Here is a 14,259-nt window from a genome sequence, read left to right as displayed (position 1 = left end):
AAATCAGGTTTGCAAACAAATAATCAAATTAATTTAAAAAGAGTGTACATTATGGTTTAATTTCAATTCAACACAGTTTAATGTATTTAGTAACACATTTAAACGCATTTTGATTTTTTTGAGAAAAAACAAAACAAAAACCCAAGTCCCTTATAATATATATATATATATTCAATTTCAACACAATCATACTACAATACGTATAGTATTGCTTTCAAAATCAAAACCGTTTAGAGAAAAGAACACTTTGCAACACAATGTGCAAAAAAATAAGTCCTCAATTATAATGCTTGCTTTCAATATCAACACATTTTTAATACAGAATATTTTGGAAAAATCAACACATTGCACCACAATGTGAACACGATCAAGTCCCTTTTATTATCCACACATGTTATAATACATAGAATATTTTGGTTTCCAAATCAACACATTTTACAATAAATAAAGCAGCATATTTCATAAATGACTTTTGAAAAAAAAAAAATCAAGTTAACCTTTTATTTAACTTGAATTGAAACTCAAATTACAATACTTGGGATATTGTTGCTTTTGAAATCAACACAGTATATATATATATTTGCAAAATATTTTTGGAACATCTTGCTTTAAAAACTTCAAAACATTGTGAAAAAGTCAATCATTGGAACACAATATGAAAAAAAAAAAAATACGTCGCTTTTATATCAAAGTCAATTTCAAAAGATTTTGTAATATTTTGTACCTGCTAAATCTAATGAAAGCACGACCTCAACGGGCATAACCAATCTCCCATCTGTGTGTACTACATGTAGTATACAGCACAGGTTTGGTCGTTTCTATTATCTACTACTTCAAATTGCAAATTGTGGTACGCGCACATTCACGTGGTTTTAGGTCTGTATGTATAGGCAAGTTTTGCAGACAGGCTGCAGCTACAGGTGAAAGACAATTCATCATGGCCATCTCAAAAACTTTCTTAATCTCAGTTTTTAGCATCTTATTATGCAATACCTCTGCTCTCATCAACATTGGAAATAGAACTTGCCACGTTGCAGAGGGAAAAATTCCTGTCCATATTCGTTCGATCATGACCCGCGAGAACGCGGAAGAATCGGCCGAGTTTTCGGTTATGTTGGAAGCAGCTGCCAATCATGTGAATAACATGGAGGGAATACTAACGGGATATCATCTTTGTTTTAGATATGATCATGCTGGCGTAAGTTAAATGTGTGTACTTGTAATTTGGGTATGAGCGTTTGGACAGTATTGACATGAGAGCACATCAGATATATCGAGTTGCATTCTGAATACGAAGAGTGTCCTTCTGGTATCAAATAATTTGATTTTTTCAAATTCGCGATAAAATGCACATTTTATGGCAAATGGTTAAAAATTGATATTTTTGATATTTAACAGTCATCGAAGTAAGCTTTATAAATCTAATGATATGTACTTAGAGTGTATGTAGCTGGGATGACAAGCCGACGATCAATTGAAAAATTTGATCTTTCGTATTGAAGATATGGATTTTTTCCAAAAACACTTTTTTGGGTAAAAAATGTACATCTTCCGCTTTTTGGGAACAAATGGATATCTTCAATATGAAAGGTCACAATTTTCAATTGATCATCGGCTTTTCATTCCAGCTACATACACTTTAAGTACATATCATTAGTTTAAAAAAGTTAACTTCGAGGACTGTTAAATATCAAAAATTAAAAAAATATCAAATTTTAATAATTTTTCATAAAATTTGTATTATATCGCGAATTTAAAAAAAAAAAAATAACCAAAATTATTTGATATCAGAAGGACATTCCTCGTATTCTGAAGTCAATTTGATTGGTCTGATGTGCTCTCATGCCCCACATAACATACTATCGTTCATACCAGAGCCCTTAACTTGATTTGATATTATTGATTTTGTGGTAAATATTTGAGGATAAAAATTTACAACGAGTTGCGAGATTGTTAATTGATACCCAGCAAACACGAAACGTTTTTTAAGCTATAATGTACGATCTTATAATACGAAATTGGTTAATTGTTCAAACCTGATTTTTTGACATATTTGTTATGTGTACTCATGTCGCAACGTACACCTAAATGGAATCGGCCAAATTTGTTGTGTTTTCAGAGCAATTTTGACATATTATGACTTTATGTCACCCCATAACACTCCATGTTAATGTGCCAAAATAGCCAGAGGGTTTTTTTTCACTTAAACTCGTTATTGTAGCATAAAATTGACAGAAACCCTTTCAGGCAGTTATTACTAATATTATTTCAGCATTTTGGGAAAAGAATAACAAAAGTTGACGGAAATCGTACATGAAGGACTTAAATGCCGAATGATATAAAGGGTATAAAACGTTTTAATAACATTTAGAAAACATTTTTGAACAATTGATGCAAAACATTCTGACATAATGTTTTGACATAATAAGTATTGACGAAATATTTCCAAAAATGTTTTACAATAACATTTTGACAATATTTTAAAAATGTTGTTCATTGCGTGGTCCTGTAAAGTGTGCTGAGGCTTGTGGATCAACGTCTAGGCGTTGTGCCTGTGCGTAGCGCACTATAAATCACTGTTTTTTCATACAAAACGTTTTAAAATGTTTACATGACTTTTTTTTTATAACCCGAGTTGTTTGTGTTTGATGGGTACTCAGTTTGGTACGAATGGATAGAGGAAATCTCAGGATACACGTATTTATATTGATACCAAATCCGTTACCAAAGGCTGTTTAACTATAATATGGCATATGTATTCAGTTTTTGATCCCAATGATTCCTGTAAAGTTTTATTTATATACACACCGCCCTTTGGGCTTGGTGAGACCGCTTGGTGAAATAAACATGCTGTGCATCTGTTCATCTTAGCCAATCACAAGTTCTTATTATAATCGTCAATGTTTAATAATAGATAATTAAATGGTAAATTGGTAAAAGAGCCTTATAAGGTATAAATTAGGATATTTTTACTGCTTTAATGAACACTTCATGTTCTAAAATCAGTTTAGACATAAACATCCCTATCGTAAAAATTTAGAATGCCGAATTCTGAAGAGTTAAGACGGAGCAAAAACTGTAGAATTTTGAACAACTCTTTCATCATGTTTTCCCTAATTTCAAAATTAGTGCAGGGTCAGTCAAGTAACAATTTATTTTTGACCTTAGTTTGAACATGCATCATATTTAAACCAGTTTAGACCATAAGAAATAAGAATGCCGAAGACGGGAAAAAAAGAGTGGAATTTTGAAAATTTCTTTAATATGTTGTGTTTCACCTAATTTCAAAATTAATATAAGGTCCGGTCCTTCGAGGCCAAGCACGCAAATTTTTGACCTTAATTTGAACATGCATACAGGAATGCATGAACTGATGCCCAGATAATCTAATGCTGGTCTCCATACAAGACCGTGTTCCATGAACATTATCTTACACTTATTTTATTATGCTTTGAAGGTCATGTTTAACTCAAAGTTTATTACATTTTATTTTATTTATTGTTTATTACAAAAAACTCCAAATGAAATGAACGTTATTCAACTTAAGATCAGTACAAAATTATATTGTTTGCACAATGGCCCGCACAATGAGTAATTTTGTCATAATTATGACTTCGATATATTTTCGCTCATAATGAGAACGGAACAGATAATAATTTCATGCTATATAGGTTGTGTGTTCAATTTATTTCACATATTCCTCGAATCAATAAAACTGATACTGGTGCAGAATTTTTCCACTAAATTTAATTCCTTAAAGGCTCATTCAGTGATTTGCTCACCCGTGAGGATCGTAAAGATAACAAAAATTCAGATTTTGGCACTTTTGTTAGTTTCATGAATGTGCTAGCATATCCTGTAGAACATAATCGTACAGAAGAACATTGTTGTAGGATTGTCCGTCAGACTTACGTATACTTGAGTACGTTATATACGGAAGAAAAGTACATTGCCAGTCGGAGTTACATATATTTGAATTCCATGATGAACAGAAGGATACGGCATTGTCGTAGGTTTGCCAGTCAGACTTAGGCAGACTTACGTACTTGAGTTCATGATGAAAAGAAGGAAAGTGCCACTAATCGAGGTTTGCCATACAGACTTACATGCTTGAGTTCATGATGGAGAGAAGGAAGTGCATTGTCGTAGGTTTGCCAGTCAGACTTACGTAGACTTACGTACTTGAGTTCATGATGAAAAGAAGGAAAGTACCATTTATCGAGGTTTTCCATTCAAACTTACGTTCTTGAGTACATGATGGAGAGAAGGGAAGTGCATTGTCGTAGGTTTGTCCGTCAGACTTACGCAGACTTACGTACTTGAGTTCATGATGAAAAGAAGGAAAGTGCCACTAATCGAGGTTTGCCATACAGACTTACATGCTTGAGTTCATGATGGAGAGAAGGGAAGTGCATTGTCGTAGGTTTGTCAGTCAGACCTACGTATACTTGAGTTCACGGTGGACAGGAGGAAAGCACAGTGTCGTATGTTTCCAAGTCAGACTTACGTTTACTTGAGTTCACGATGGACGAAAGGAAAGCGCATTGTCGTAATTTGCTAGTCAGTCTTATTCATTTGAGTTCATGATGGAGAGAAGGAGAGTACATTGTCGTAGGGTTTCCAGTCAGACTTACGTATTTGAGTTCATGATGGACAGAAGGAAAGTGTATTGTCGTAGGATTGTCAGGCAGATTTATATACTTGAGGTCGAAGGTTTTGATTTGAGAGCTTGAGTTCGTGACGTACAGAAGAACAACGTTGTAGGTTTGCAAACTTGCGAGCTTAAGACCATTGTCAAATGTTTGCCATTCAGTCTTGCGAGGTTGAATTTATGGTAAACATAAGGAAAGTGCATTGTCGCAGGTTCGCCAGTCAGACTTACATACTCGAGTTCACGATAGACGAAAGGAAAGCGCATGGTCGTAATTTACTAGTCAGACTTATCTACTTGAGTTCACGATGGAGAGAAGGAGAGTACATTGTCGTAGGTTTGCCAGTTAGATTTGTGAGCTTGGGCTCATGGTGGTAAGAACATAGCATTGCCTTAAGATTGCCGAAGGATGTGCAAACATAGCTTAAGAGATGGTCTACGCACTCTTCTGGCTACTTAACATTTGCCATTATTATAATGGATAATAGTAATTCCAGATGATCCAGAAGCGTCTTAAAGCGTCGGATTATATACCTTTGTGTTATTCCCCCATTAGCTGTTGTGTGACACTTGACTTGTTTTTACTTTTATCCTTGCTACATTGTATCCTTGTGACATTATTGTTTTATCCAATTGGCTTCATCCTTTGCAAGATTCACATCTTGTACGTACGCAATCATATTGTGCCTGCGCTCGCTACCCCCTGCGCCTGCGTTGAATACATTATAGAATGAAATATATACTTCAAAGTTCAAGAAATCACTTTCTTGTCAATTAGCGCGGAATCCCCATTTTCACTTCATCTGTAGGGCATGTCTAACAGAAAATATTTTCTCAAAAACTATGTTTATTTTTTTGAGAAATAAAATGAGTCTCTGCGGCAAATTTGAGCCGTTCATTATAAATAACTGATTCAGCAGCTTTCACATGATTTTAGAAATTGACCTTTCCATTCATAAACTACGTTGATTTAACCAAAAAAGGGATTTTCAATCAATACATTTTGATGGGTAAAGCTTAAAGCACGGTTAAATTATTCCATTTAGATAATTGTTGTGCTATTTAAAATAGGGCAGTAACAGGCTATTTTACACATGTAATCCATTAATGCCCCATTCCTACACAAAAGTGCTGTTATATTAAATATATTAAATTCAATATCACAGAGCACCGCAGTAATAAAGCAGGCGTAGAGGTTCTGCTCTGCTAGGTACACATAAACAACGTTCCTCAGATTCGATTTGGATAATCATATTTGCAATAATTTTTGGATTCAATATCAAAGCTGAAAACATTACCAATAAGTAAAGAGATAGGTAGCAATGCACTTTTTGGCTTGTGTTTCTCTCTAGTTAGTACTAAATAAGTTTAGATTGAGCTATATTCCATATCGCAGAACTTGATGAACAACACAATATGTCTTTGCCAACTTATGTGATATTAAAAATTAAAAATTAGTGACAGTAATTAGTATAGAAAATAAAAAAACGTTTGATTCCTTTGTGCTGCCCCAAACCAAGAAGCGAAATGCTTTTTCAAAATTTTATTCCGGGATATATGGTAAATATACTTCAAGTCTCAAATCATCGTTGTCAAATCAGTTATGAAGCAGGTACACGCTTAGAAAAACAGTTCTAGAAGTTCTACATTCAGGATAGCCGGGGTTCCAGAAAAATGCTGCACTATTTGTTTTATATTAAAAATATTATCAAGTTCCGCGATATGGAATATAGCTCAATCTTAATTCATTTAGTACTAACTAGAGATAAAAGAGCCAAAAAGTGCATTGCTTCCTATCTCTTTAGTTATAGTCGTCTTAGGTGCATTGCTTCCTATCTCTTTAGTTATAGTCGTCTTAGGTGCATTGCTTCCTATCTCTTTAGTTATAGTCGTCTTAGGTGCATTGCTTCCTATCTCTTTAGTTATAGTCGTCTTAGGTGCATTGCTTCCTATCTCTTTAGTTATAGTCGTCTTAGGTGCATTGCTTCCTATCTCTTTAGTTATAGTCGTCTTAGGTGCATTGCTTCCTATCTCTTTAGTTATAGTCGTCTTAGGTTACAATCAAGTCTAAAGACTTCTACGAAGTATGCATTCTATACATTCTAATTCTAAATTATGTCAAAATCTGAAAAAAAGAAGCCTTATATTACATTCATTACATAATTTAATGAATTTAATTTGAATTAATGAATTTTGACCCATTTTGTATATCAATACCTGCCACATACATGCAACCTACGAGGTTGATATTTTTCATATTAAGAATTGAATGTTTGTGCATGTACTGAGCTTTTCTTTTAGTGATTGCAAACATAAAAAGTGTGACAATTTAATTTAAGAAATTGATGGAGGTATTTTGTATAATGATGTCACGTAAGATTTGGTTCACAGTGGACAATGGTAAAAGTGCATTGCTTCACAACATGTTAAAAACACCCTAAAATACATGCTTTTGGCAATTAATTCTAACAGAAATTGATTATAATTATTGTTCAATCTCAAACAATATTATTACTTTATTTTTCTGGAATGTGGAGTAGGGGTGTTATGAAATTGCAAGAACTCCACAATGATTCTTTCTGGTCTTTAGTTTGCAGAACTATTTTAACGTCTAAAATAGTTCTTTCTGGCTTTTGCAAAAATCCTTTTCCGATCTTTGTATGATCTAATAAGGTTCTACATGCAGGACAGTTATAAAGGTTCAGTTATAAAGGTTCAGTTATAAAGATTTATGTCATGCAGGACATGACATAAAGGTTCTATTTAGAACCTTTTTTCTTAGAATATCAGACGTGAATACATTAAATTCAGTCAGAACTGTTTCACTTTACATATCGTCACTGGGCGGGAAAAACCTCATATGTATGTACTTTTGGCCCTTGAACATGGATAAAGCCTTGTACGTGTAGACTTTATATTGAAGAGGATGCTTCATCCATGTTCAAGGGCCAAAGTACATGCAGGAAACAGCTCATATATACTTTTGGCCCTTGAACATGGATAAAGCCTTGTAGGTGTAGACTTTATATTGAAGAGGTTGCTTCATCCATGTTCAAGGGCGAAAAGTACATGCAGGAAACACCTTATATTTACTTTTGGCCCGTGAAAATGGATACAGCCTTGTAGGTGTAGACTTTATATTGAATGGTTTGCTTCATCCATGTTCAAGGGCAAAAAGTACATACGAGATTTTCCCGCCCAGTGACGATATTAGATTGGGGTGAGCATTTAATCTATTTCATTGCATTTGTTTATTGCAAGTACAGTCTGGTAAATCAATTGTAATGATTGGTACCTTTATGTCTATATTTAGGTTTCACAACACTGCCCAAGCATTTTGACCAAAAATTGAATTTTCACCTGCGATGACTTCAGGCAGTAATGTAATATCTAAAACACAGTGATTTCAAAGTCATGGCCTCACTCCCGATTCCAGAGAATTACAGTTGAGCTACTAATTCTATTTGAGTTTAAAAGTATATTATCCTGCTTTGCAAATATATAAAGTATATCTCCCCAGCAAACACAAAACGTTTTCGACATCATTCACAAAAGGATATAAATGGTTGTCAGAAAACGTTTAAAGGTCGGGTTGTAATTATAAAGGGCATATTAAGAGTATAAAACGGTTTTATAACCTTAATAAACATTTTTTGATAATCTACTGCTCAGCAAACAAAAATGTTTCACAGAAAACGTTTAAATGTCGGGTTATATAAAGGGTATAAAAACGTTTTAATAACATTCCAAAAACATTCTTGAAAACTTGATACAAAACATTCTAAACAGAAAGTTATTTTGGGGTTGAAAAAATATTTTGCGAAAAATGTTTGCCCAAAATATTTTCAATAACGTTTTAAAAACGTTTTCATGACCTTTATATAACCCGACATTTAAATGTTAGTAAAATGTTTTGAAAAAAATATTTTAAGAACATTTCTGTGTTTGCTGGGTTCAAATATTTTAACATAATGTTATTTAAGTATTGACACAATATTTGGCAAAAATGTTTGCAAAAATAGTTTACAATAACATTTTTTGAAAACATTTAAAAATATTGTTGTAGTTTGTTTTCATACAAAACGTTTTAAAACGGTATCATGACCTTTATATAACCCGACATGTTAATGTTATTAAAACGTTTTTACCTAAACCAAAAGCCAAAATTCAACTTATTTAAAACGTTTTTAAAACATTTTTGTGTTTGCTGGGTCAGTGCTAATTCTTGGGTTGGGAATAACTAGCTATACAGTTTTATTATGTTGCTAGCTTTTGGATATAGGGGACAAAAACATTGTACAAAGTCTTAATTCGTCTGCTAGTACCAGAAATGGGTAAGTGAAATAGCTGTCTTGTCAATTAGTGGGTTTTTAGCGGGTTCGCCGTCGGACAAGTTTAGAACTGTCACGCTTTCGTATAGCCCTGACCTCTTCCGGACACAGTACCTAAGAATGAGACATGTAGGCCGCCCTTGCCTACTGATGGCTCTGAAAAGAGCCGTTCACTGAAGACTGCCTCTTGTCAACAGAGAACAAGAAGATCTCGCCTATCTGCTAATTTTTAAAGGTTTTGGTGGCTCTGAAAAGAGCCGTTCACTGAAGACTGCCCCTAGTCTAGCTGTCTTGTGTAGCTGTCATGTGTTAGATGAGTACTATATACTGTGGAGAGATTACCAGATGTTCACAGGGCAGCTATTTGCACTTACCCACTTCTGTGACTGCTTAGTACCAGAAGTGGGTAAGGTGTAATAGCTGCCATGTGCTAGATGATTACAATATACGGTGTGTAAATTGCCAAATGTTCACAAAGGGCACCTATTTGCACTTAACCACTTCCACACACTGGCCTAAGATAAATGCAAAATTTCGTCTGATAGCAACAACAACATCAACGTCGACCCTTCTTGTGAACTAAAATTCAATTAATGCCTACTCTGTATGCATTGGCTTCTTAATATAAAACAAACAATAAGCAAACATGTTGACACAGGGCTTACAAAACACATCTGAAACCATTAATGCATAGCTGAATTATACAAGTAATGCATAAAATACTATTGCCAAGAGTAAGAATTGATTGCAGCTAAATTCAGCCTTGGCAATTCACGAGTGAGAGCAACTTAGCTGTTGAATAAAATTTGACCTAGTCGATGGACTTTAGTGTAAGGAACTTATACGTTGTCCTTACTTACCGTATGTTATTTTTAAGCTATTTTTCTAATGGCGACGACCGGTGAGAAATATTAAACCCAGATTTGCTGGAATAAAAGCACACAAAAATGTCATGTTTTACACTATTTTAGCCCAAATCAAGGTGCAATTTGGTTCAGTTACTGGACCAATTTGTAATATTTACAATATTTTATGCCCCAAAGCCCCCAAAATCAAGGTGTGTATACCAGACTAAAGAGAAGAAGAAGGACAAAAATATTCAAAGTGCAATTCCTGTCGATTATTTCTGATAGATACGGAGCTGACCAGTTTGGTTACATGGAAAGTTTCGAAGGGAAGCATGGGAAGTAAAAGTGGAAAATCGTAGTAAACGGCTTATACCGAATTAAAAAGGCTAGTTTGCGTCTGACGTCAGTGCAAAGGCGGGACGTGATTGGTTGCTGACCTGCGCAGTACGGCATTTTTGGTCTGGTTGTCAGGACGTCATACGCAAACTAGTCTTTTCAATTCGGTATTACCCAACAAAAGACAAACGAGTCTCATCTTTCCACTCATACCAAGATAGACACTAAAAGGCTAATTATGACGCCACTATAGGCGAATTTTCGAATTGTAGTAAAATAATAGCGCTGCTGTGTTTATGTGCAACATTATAATCTGCGAACTTCGCCAGAATTGCACGTTTGTTGCAACTCTTCTAAGGTTGCGAATATTCGGCACAAAGGTGAATTGCGTGTGGGCATGGGTTGGGTGGATCAAGTGTTTGGTGAAGGCCAAAAGGAAATTGATAATTAGTTACATATTGCCGGCGCTGCGTCAATGTTTTTCTACCCTTAGAAACATTTCCTATTTCTTTAATAAGGATACAGAATATCTGCTTAAAATGACAGAAATACTACCTACTGTCCTTTTTATTATAGAGTTTCTGATTGCAGTATTTTGTCGACGATTAGTGATATATTCTTATATACTCCCGTCCTATGATATTGATTCAATTAGAAAGTGACTGATGTATCGATATTCGATGTAACATGTCGTCTTTATTTATATTTAATCTATTGCCATTCTATTTCCAGTAAGGTTTAACTTCTAACGAATGTTTGGTGACGTACAATCGGTAATATTTTTGCACCAGACATTCTACATAACATATTACTGATCTTACGTCATAAAGCATTCACTCCAATTTTGCACTATTCAGTTTTTTTAATAGAATTCCTACTCATTTATGTATGATCCCGTAACTATTCCTTTTCATAAAAAGGCAATCTTATTAAAATGAATAGTAACTTTTCAATTTGACAAGATCTCCAATACTTTATTTTCAAGGTTATCCATTTTCTTTTTACAAGGTTGTATTATATCCCCTTCTGAGAGGATAAACTACTAAAAAGGTTATTTCTAACAAGAATCTATTCATTGTGTAATAAAAGAGATATCCATGTACCCTAGCAAGACTAGACTATGCCATAGTCTATTTTTGATAAATAAAAGCATGTTAATCATGATGAAAGCATTCAGTTGAACTCGAAATTATACTGATATTTAATACATCAAAATACTAGTATAAAATTGTTATGAAAAAGTTAATATAATTATATTAGTGACAGTAAAAGTAAAGTGGCTTATATTATTGAATGCAACATATCATAATGTCATAATTGTATTGGCACTTCAGTACTGAACAATTCTGATTTTAGAATCTGCCAGTTTATTAATCGCGAAATTCCAGGTTAAAAATAGACTATGGACATTCAATTAAAAACGTGATTTTGAACAGGCAAAGTCCCTAACACTCACACTGTCAATCATACTTGTTTATCAATCAAATTTAACCGCAAGCAAATACAAGACGCGCTCATTGACTTACTGACGCGTTCATGCAATTACACAACACAAAGGCGGCGTAGGCCACATACTTGTGTACCATGCAGTTATTAATGGTAATGACAGGTACCCGGAGGATTTAAACCATAACGAGATCTGTGCGACCAATCACAAGCCAGATCCATTTAAAGATGCATTACATCATCGCCAATTTTAGTAGGCCAGATTTCCGACAATCTCATCCATAGAAGCTCATAGACAGCCGTGTTAAGCATGTAAACCGCAATCCAATGTCAGTAGTCCACTTGGGAAGCTAACAAACAGAGGGAGTAGGGTGACTGAAAAGATCAGATGTGAAAATCTATCAATTGTGCACACATTAATTAAATCAGAGTTTTAAGCTTAAATACAATATCCAGAGTATGCACAATGGGCAAGTGGACTACGGGTAGTCTATAGCAAGACTGACTACAATAGCGTTTACAAAACTATCTATCATTCATTTTGTATTCAATCATGGAAGAAAGATAATTGAGTTTGGTGAATGACCTTGATGAATGACCTCGAAATGTCATTTTAATGAGTCAATTTGAATATGTGAAAGCATGGACGAAATATAGAGCACGAAGTGCGATGGACTTGCAATTTCGTTCGTCGACGTGAGGTCAGTGACGTTAACACTTGCAACATGTGGACGTAGATGGCAGCAGCATTTTTCTGTCATTAGCATAAGTCTCCACAGCACTATGCAGTACTATCGTAGGTGGCAGCAGCATTTTTCTGCAGTTTTCAGTAGGCTATCAGCACAGAGTAATACACAGGGGAAGCCGACGCTGTCGCTATCTTTTTGTATTGCGCTAGTATAGAAGTTGCAACGGCCTGGTGAAAGTCGGAATAGTCCCCCGGGGGGGGGGGTACTCAGTACAAATGACCATACGGGGACGTGCTGCAAACATGGGTAGCATTATCGACCTTTTGGTATATCAATGACCCCTTTTTCCAAGCCAATTTTGGTATATGGATGGGTCCTTTTTCAAAATTTTCTCAATTGTTTCAGAAAATAGACCAATTTTGCATCAATCTATCCAAAATTTTCGAAAAATTTCAAAATTTCCCAAAATTTTTGGGAACATTTGTAAAACTAAGCCAATTTGGCCGAAAATTTGGACTTTTGGTATATCGTTGGGTCCAAATTTCTTGAAAAATTGGTATATTTATGGGTCCACTTTCAAATACTCAGCGGCACACCCCTACCAAAACCAAACTTGAGTACCCCCCGGGAATAGTCCCCTTGTCAAATTAGACAAGTTTCTATGCAAATAGGAGTCCCAGCAAACACAAAACGTTTTCGACATCATTCGCAAAGGATTATAAAAGGTTGTCAGAAAACGTTTAAATGTCGGGTTATATAAAGGGTATATTGAGAGTATAAAACGTTTCCATAACCTTAAAAAAACATTTTTTGATAATCTACTGCTCAGCAAACAAAAATGTTTTACAAAAAAAAGGTCGGGTTATATAAAGGGTATAAAAACGTTTTTATAACATTCCAAAAACATTCTTGAAAACTTAATACAAAACATTTTAAACAGAATGTTATTTTGGGGTTGAAAAAATATTTTGCGAAAAATGTTTGCCCAACATATTTTCAATAATGTTTTAAAAACGTTTTCATGACCTTTATATTTTACATTTTAAGAACATTTCTGTGTTTGCTGGGTTCAAATATTTTACCATAATGTTATTTAAGTATTGACACAATATTTGGCACAAATGTTTGCAAAAATAGTTTACAATAACATTTTTGAAAACATTTAAAAATATTGTTGTAGTGTGTTTTTATATAAAACGTTTTAAAACGTTATCATGACTTTTATATAACCCGACATGTTAATGTTATTAAAACGTTTTTACCTAAACCAAAAGCCCAAATATAACTTATTTAAAACGTTTTTAAAACGTTTTTGTGTTTGCTGGGGTAGCTCGTTTAAGAGATGTCATGTAAAACTTAACAACAATCAAATCTAAACTGTGATTTCCTTCTTTGATTAACTTTGATGTTTCAGGGGACGGAAGAAGCGCTTTCTGTTTTTTACGACTACGTATACATGGAACCACCAATCCTCATGATTTTCGGGCCTCCATATTCGTCAGTGTCGACGTTGCTTAATCCAGTAGTTGGGCAATACAACATTGTACAGGTAAGCCAACACAGAAAAAAACAAAGCATGCAAGGATACGTCCATATTAGTTTTCTACAAACAACAACAACAACAAGAACAACAACAAGAACAACAACAACAACAACAACAACAACACACAAAAAACCAACGAAACATAAAATGAAGTCGTATATGGCGGTGTATATCACACTCTGACCTTGATCTCATTACGGTTTTGGTACATTTTGCTGAGATATTGCGTTTTAAAGTTGTGAAGATAAGAGTCTGCTTTTACTTCCTGCTTTTCAAAATCGTAAAATTAATAAATTCATTAATTAATTAATTAATTAATTAATTAATTAATTAATTCATTCATTCATTCATTCATTCATTCATTCATTCATTCATTCATTCATTCATTCAGTCAGTCAGTCAGTCAGTCAGTCAG

The 14,259-nt window shown here is 34.3% G+C and overlaps 1 protein-coding gene across 1 annotated transcript in view; it reads left to right on the top strand.

Moving 5' to 3' along the window:
- The first annotated feature begins 859 nt into the window (after positions 1–859).
- LOC140158049 (gamma-aminobutyric acid type B receptor subunit 2-like) overlaps positions 860–14,259 on the top strand; it is a 41,545-nt gene continuing 28,145 nt past the window's right edge. The window contains exons 1-2 of the mRNA XM_072181296.1: positions 860–1,198; positions 13,716–13,850. Of these exons, the coding sequence (XP_072037397.1) occupies positions 938–1,198; positions 13,716–13,850 (396 nt within the window). The 5' untranslated portion in view covers positions 860–937. The remainder of the gene's footprint in view (positions 1,199–13,715; positions 13,851–14,259) is intronic.

This window comes from Amphiura filiformis, chromosome 7 (assembly GCF_039555335.1).
Source record: "Amphiura filiformis chromosome 7, Afil_fr2py, whole genome shotgun sequence".
Lineage (NCBI taxonomy): Eukaryota > Metazoa > Echinodermata > Ophiuroidea > Amphilepidida > Amphiuridae > Amphiura > Amphiura filiformis.
This window is presented reverse-complemented; position numbering and strand designations above follow the sequence as displayed.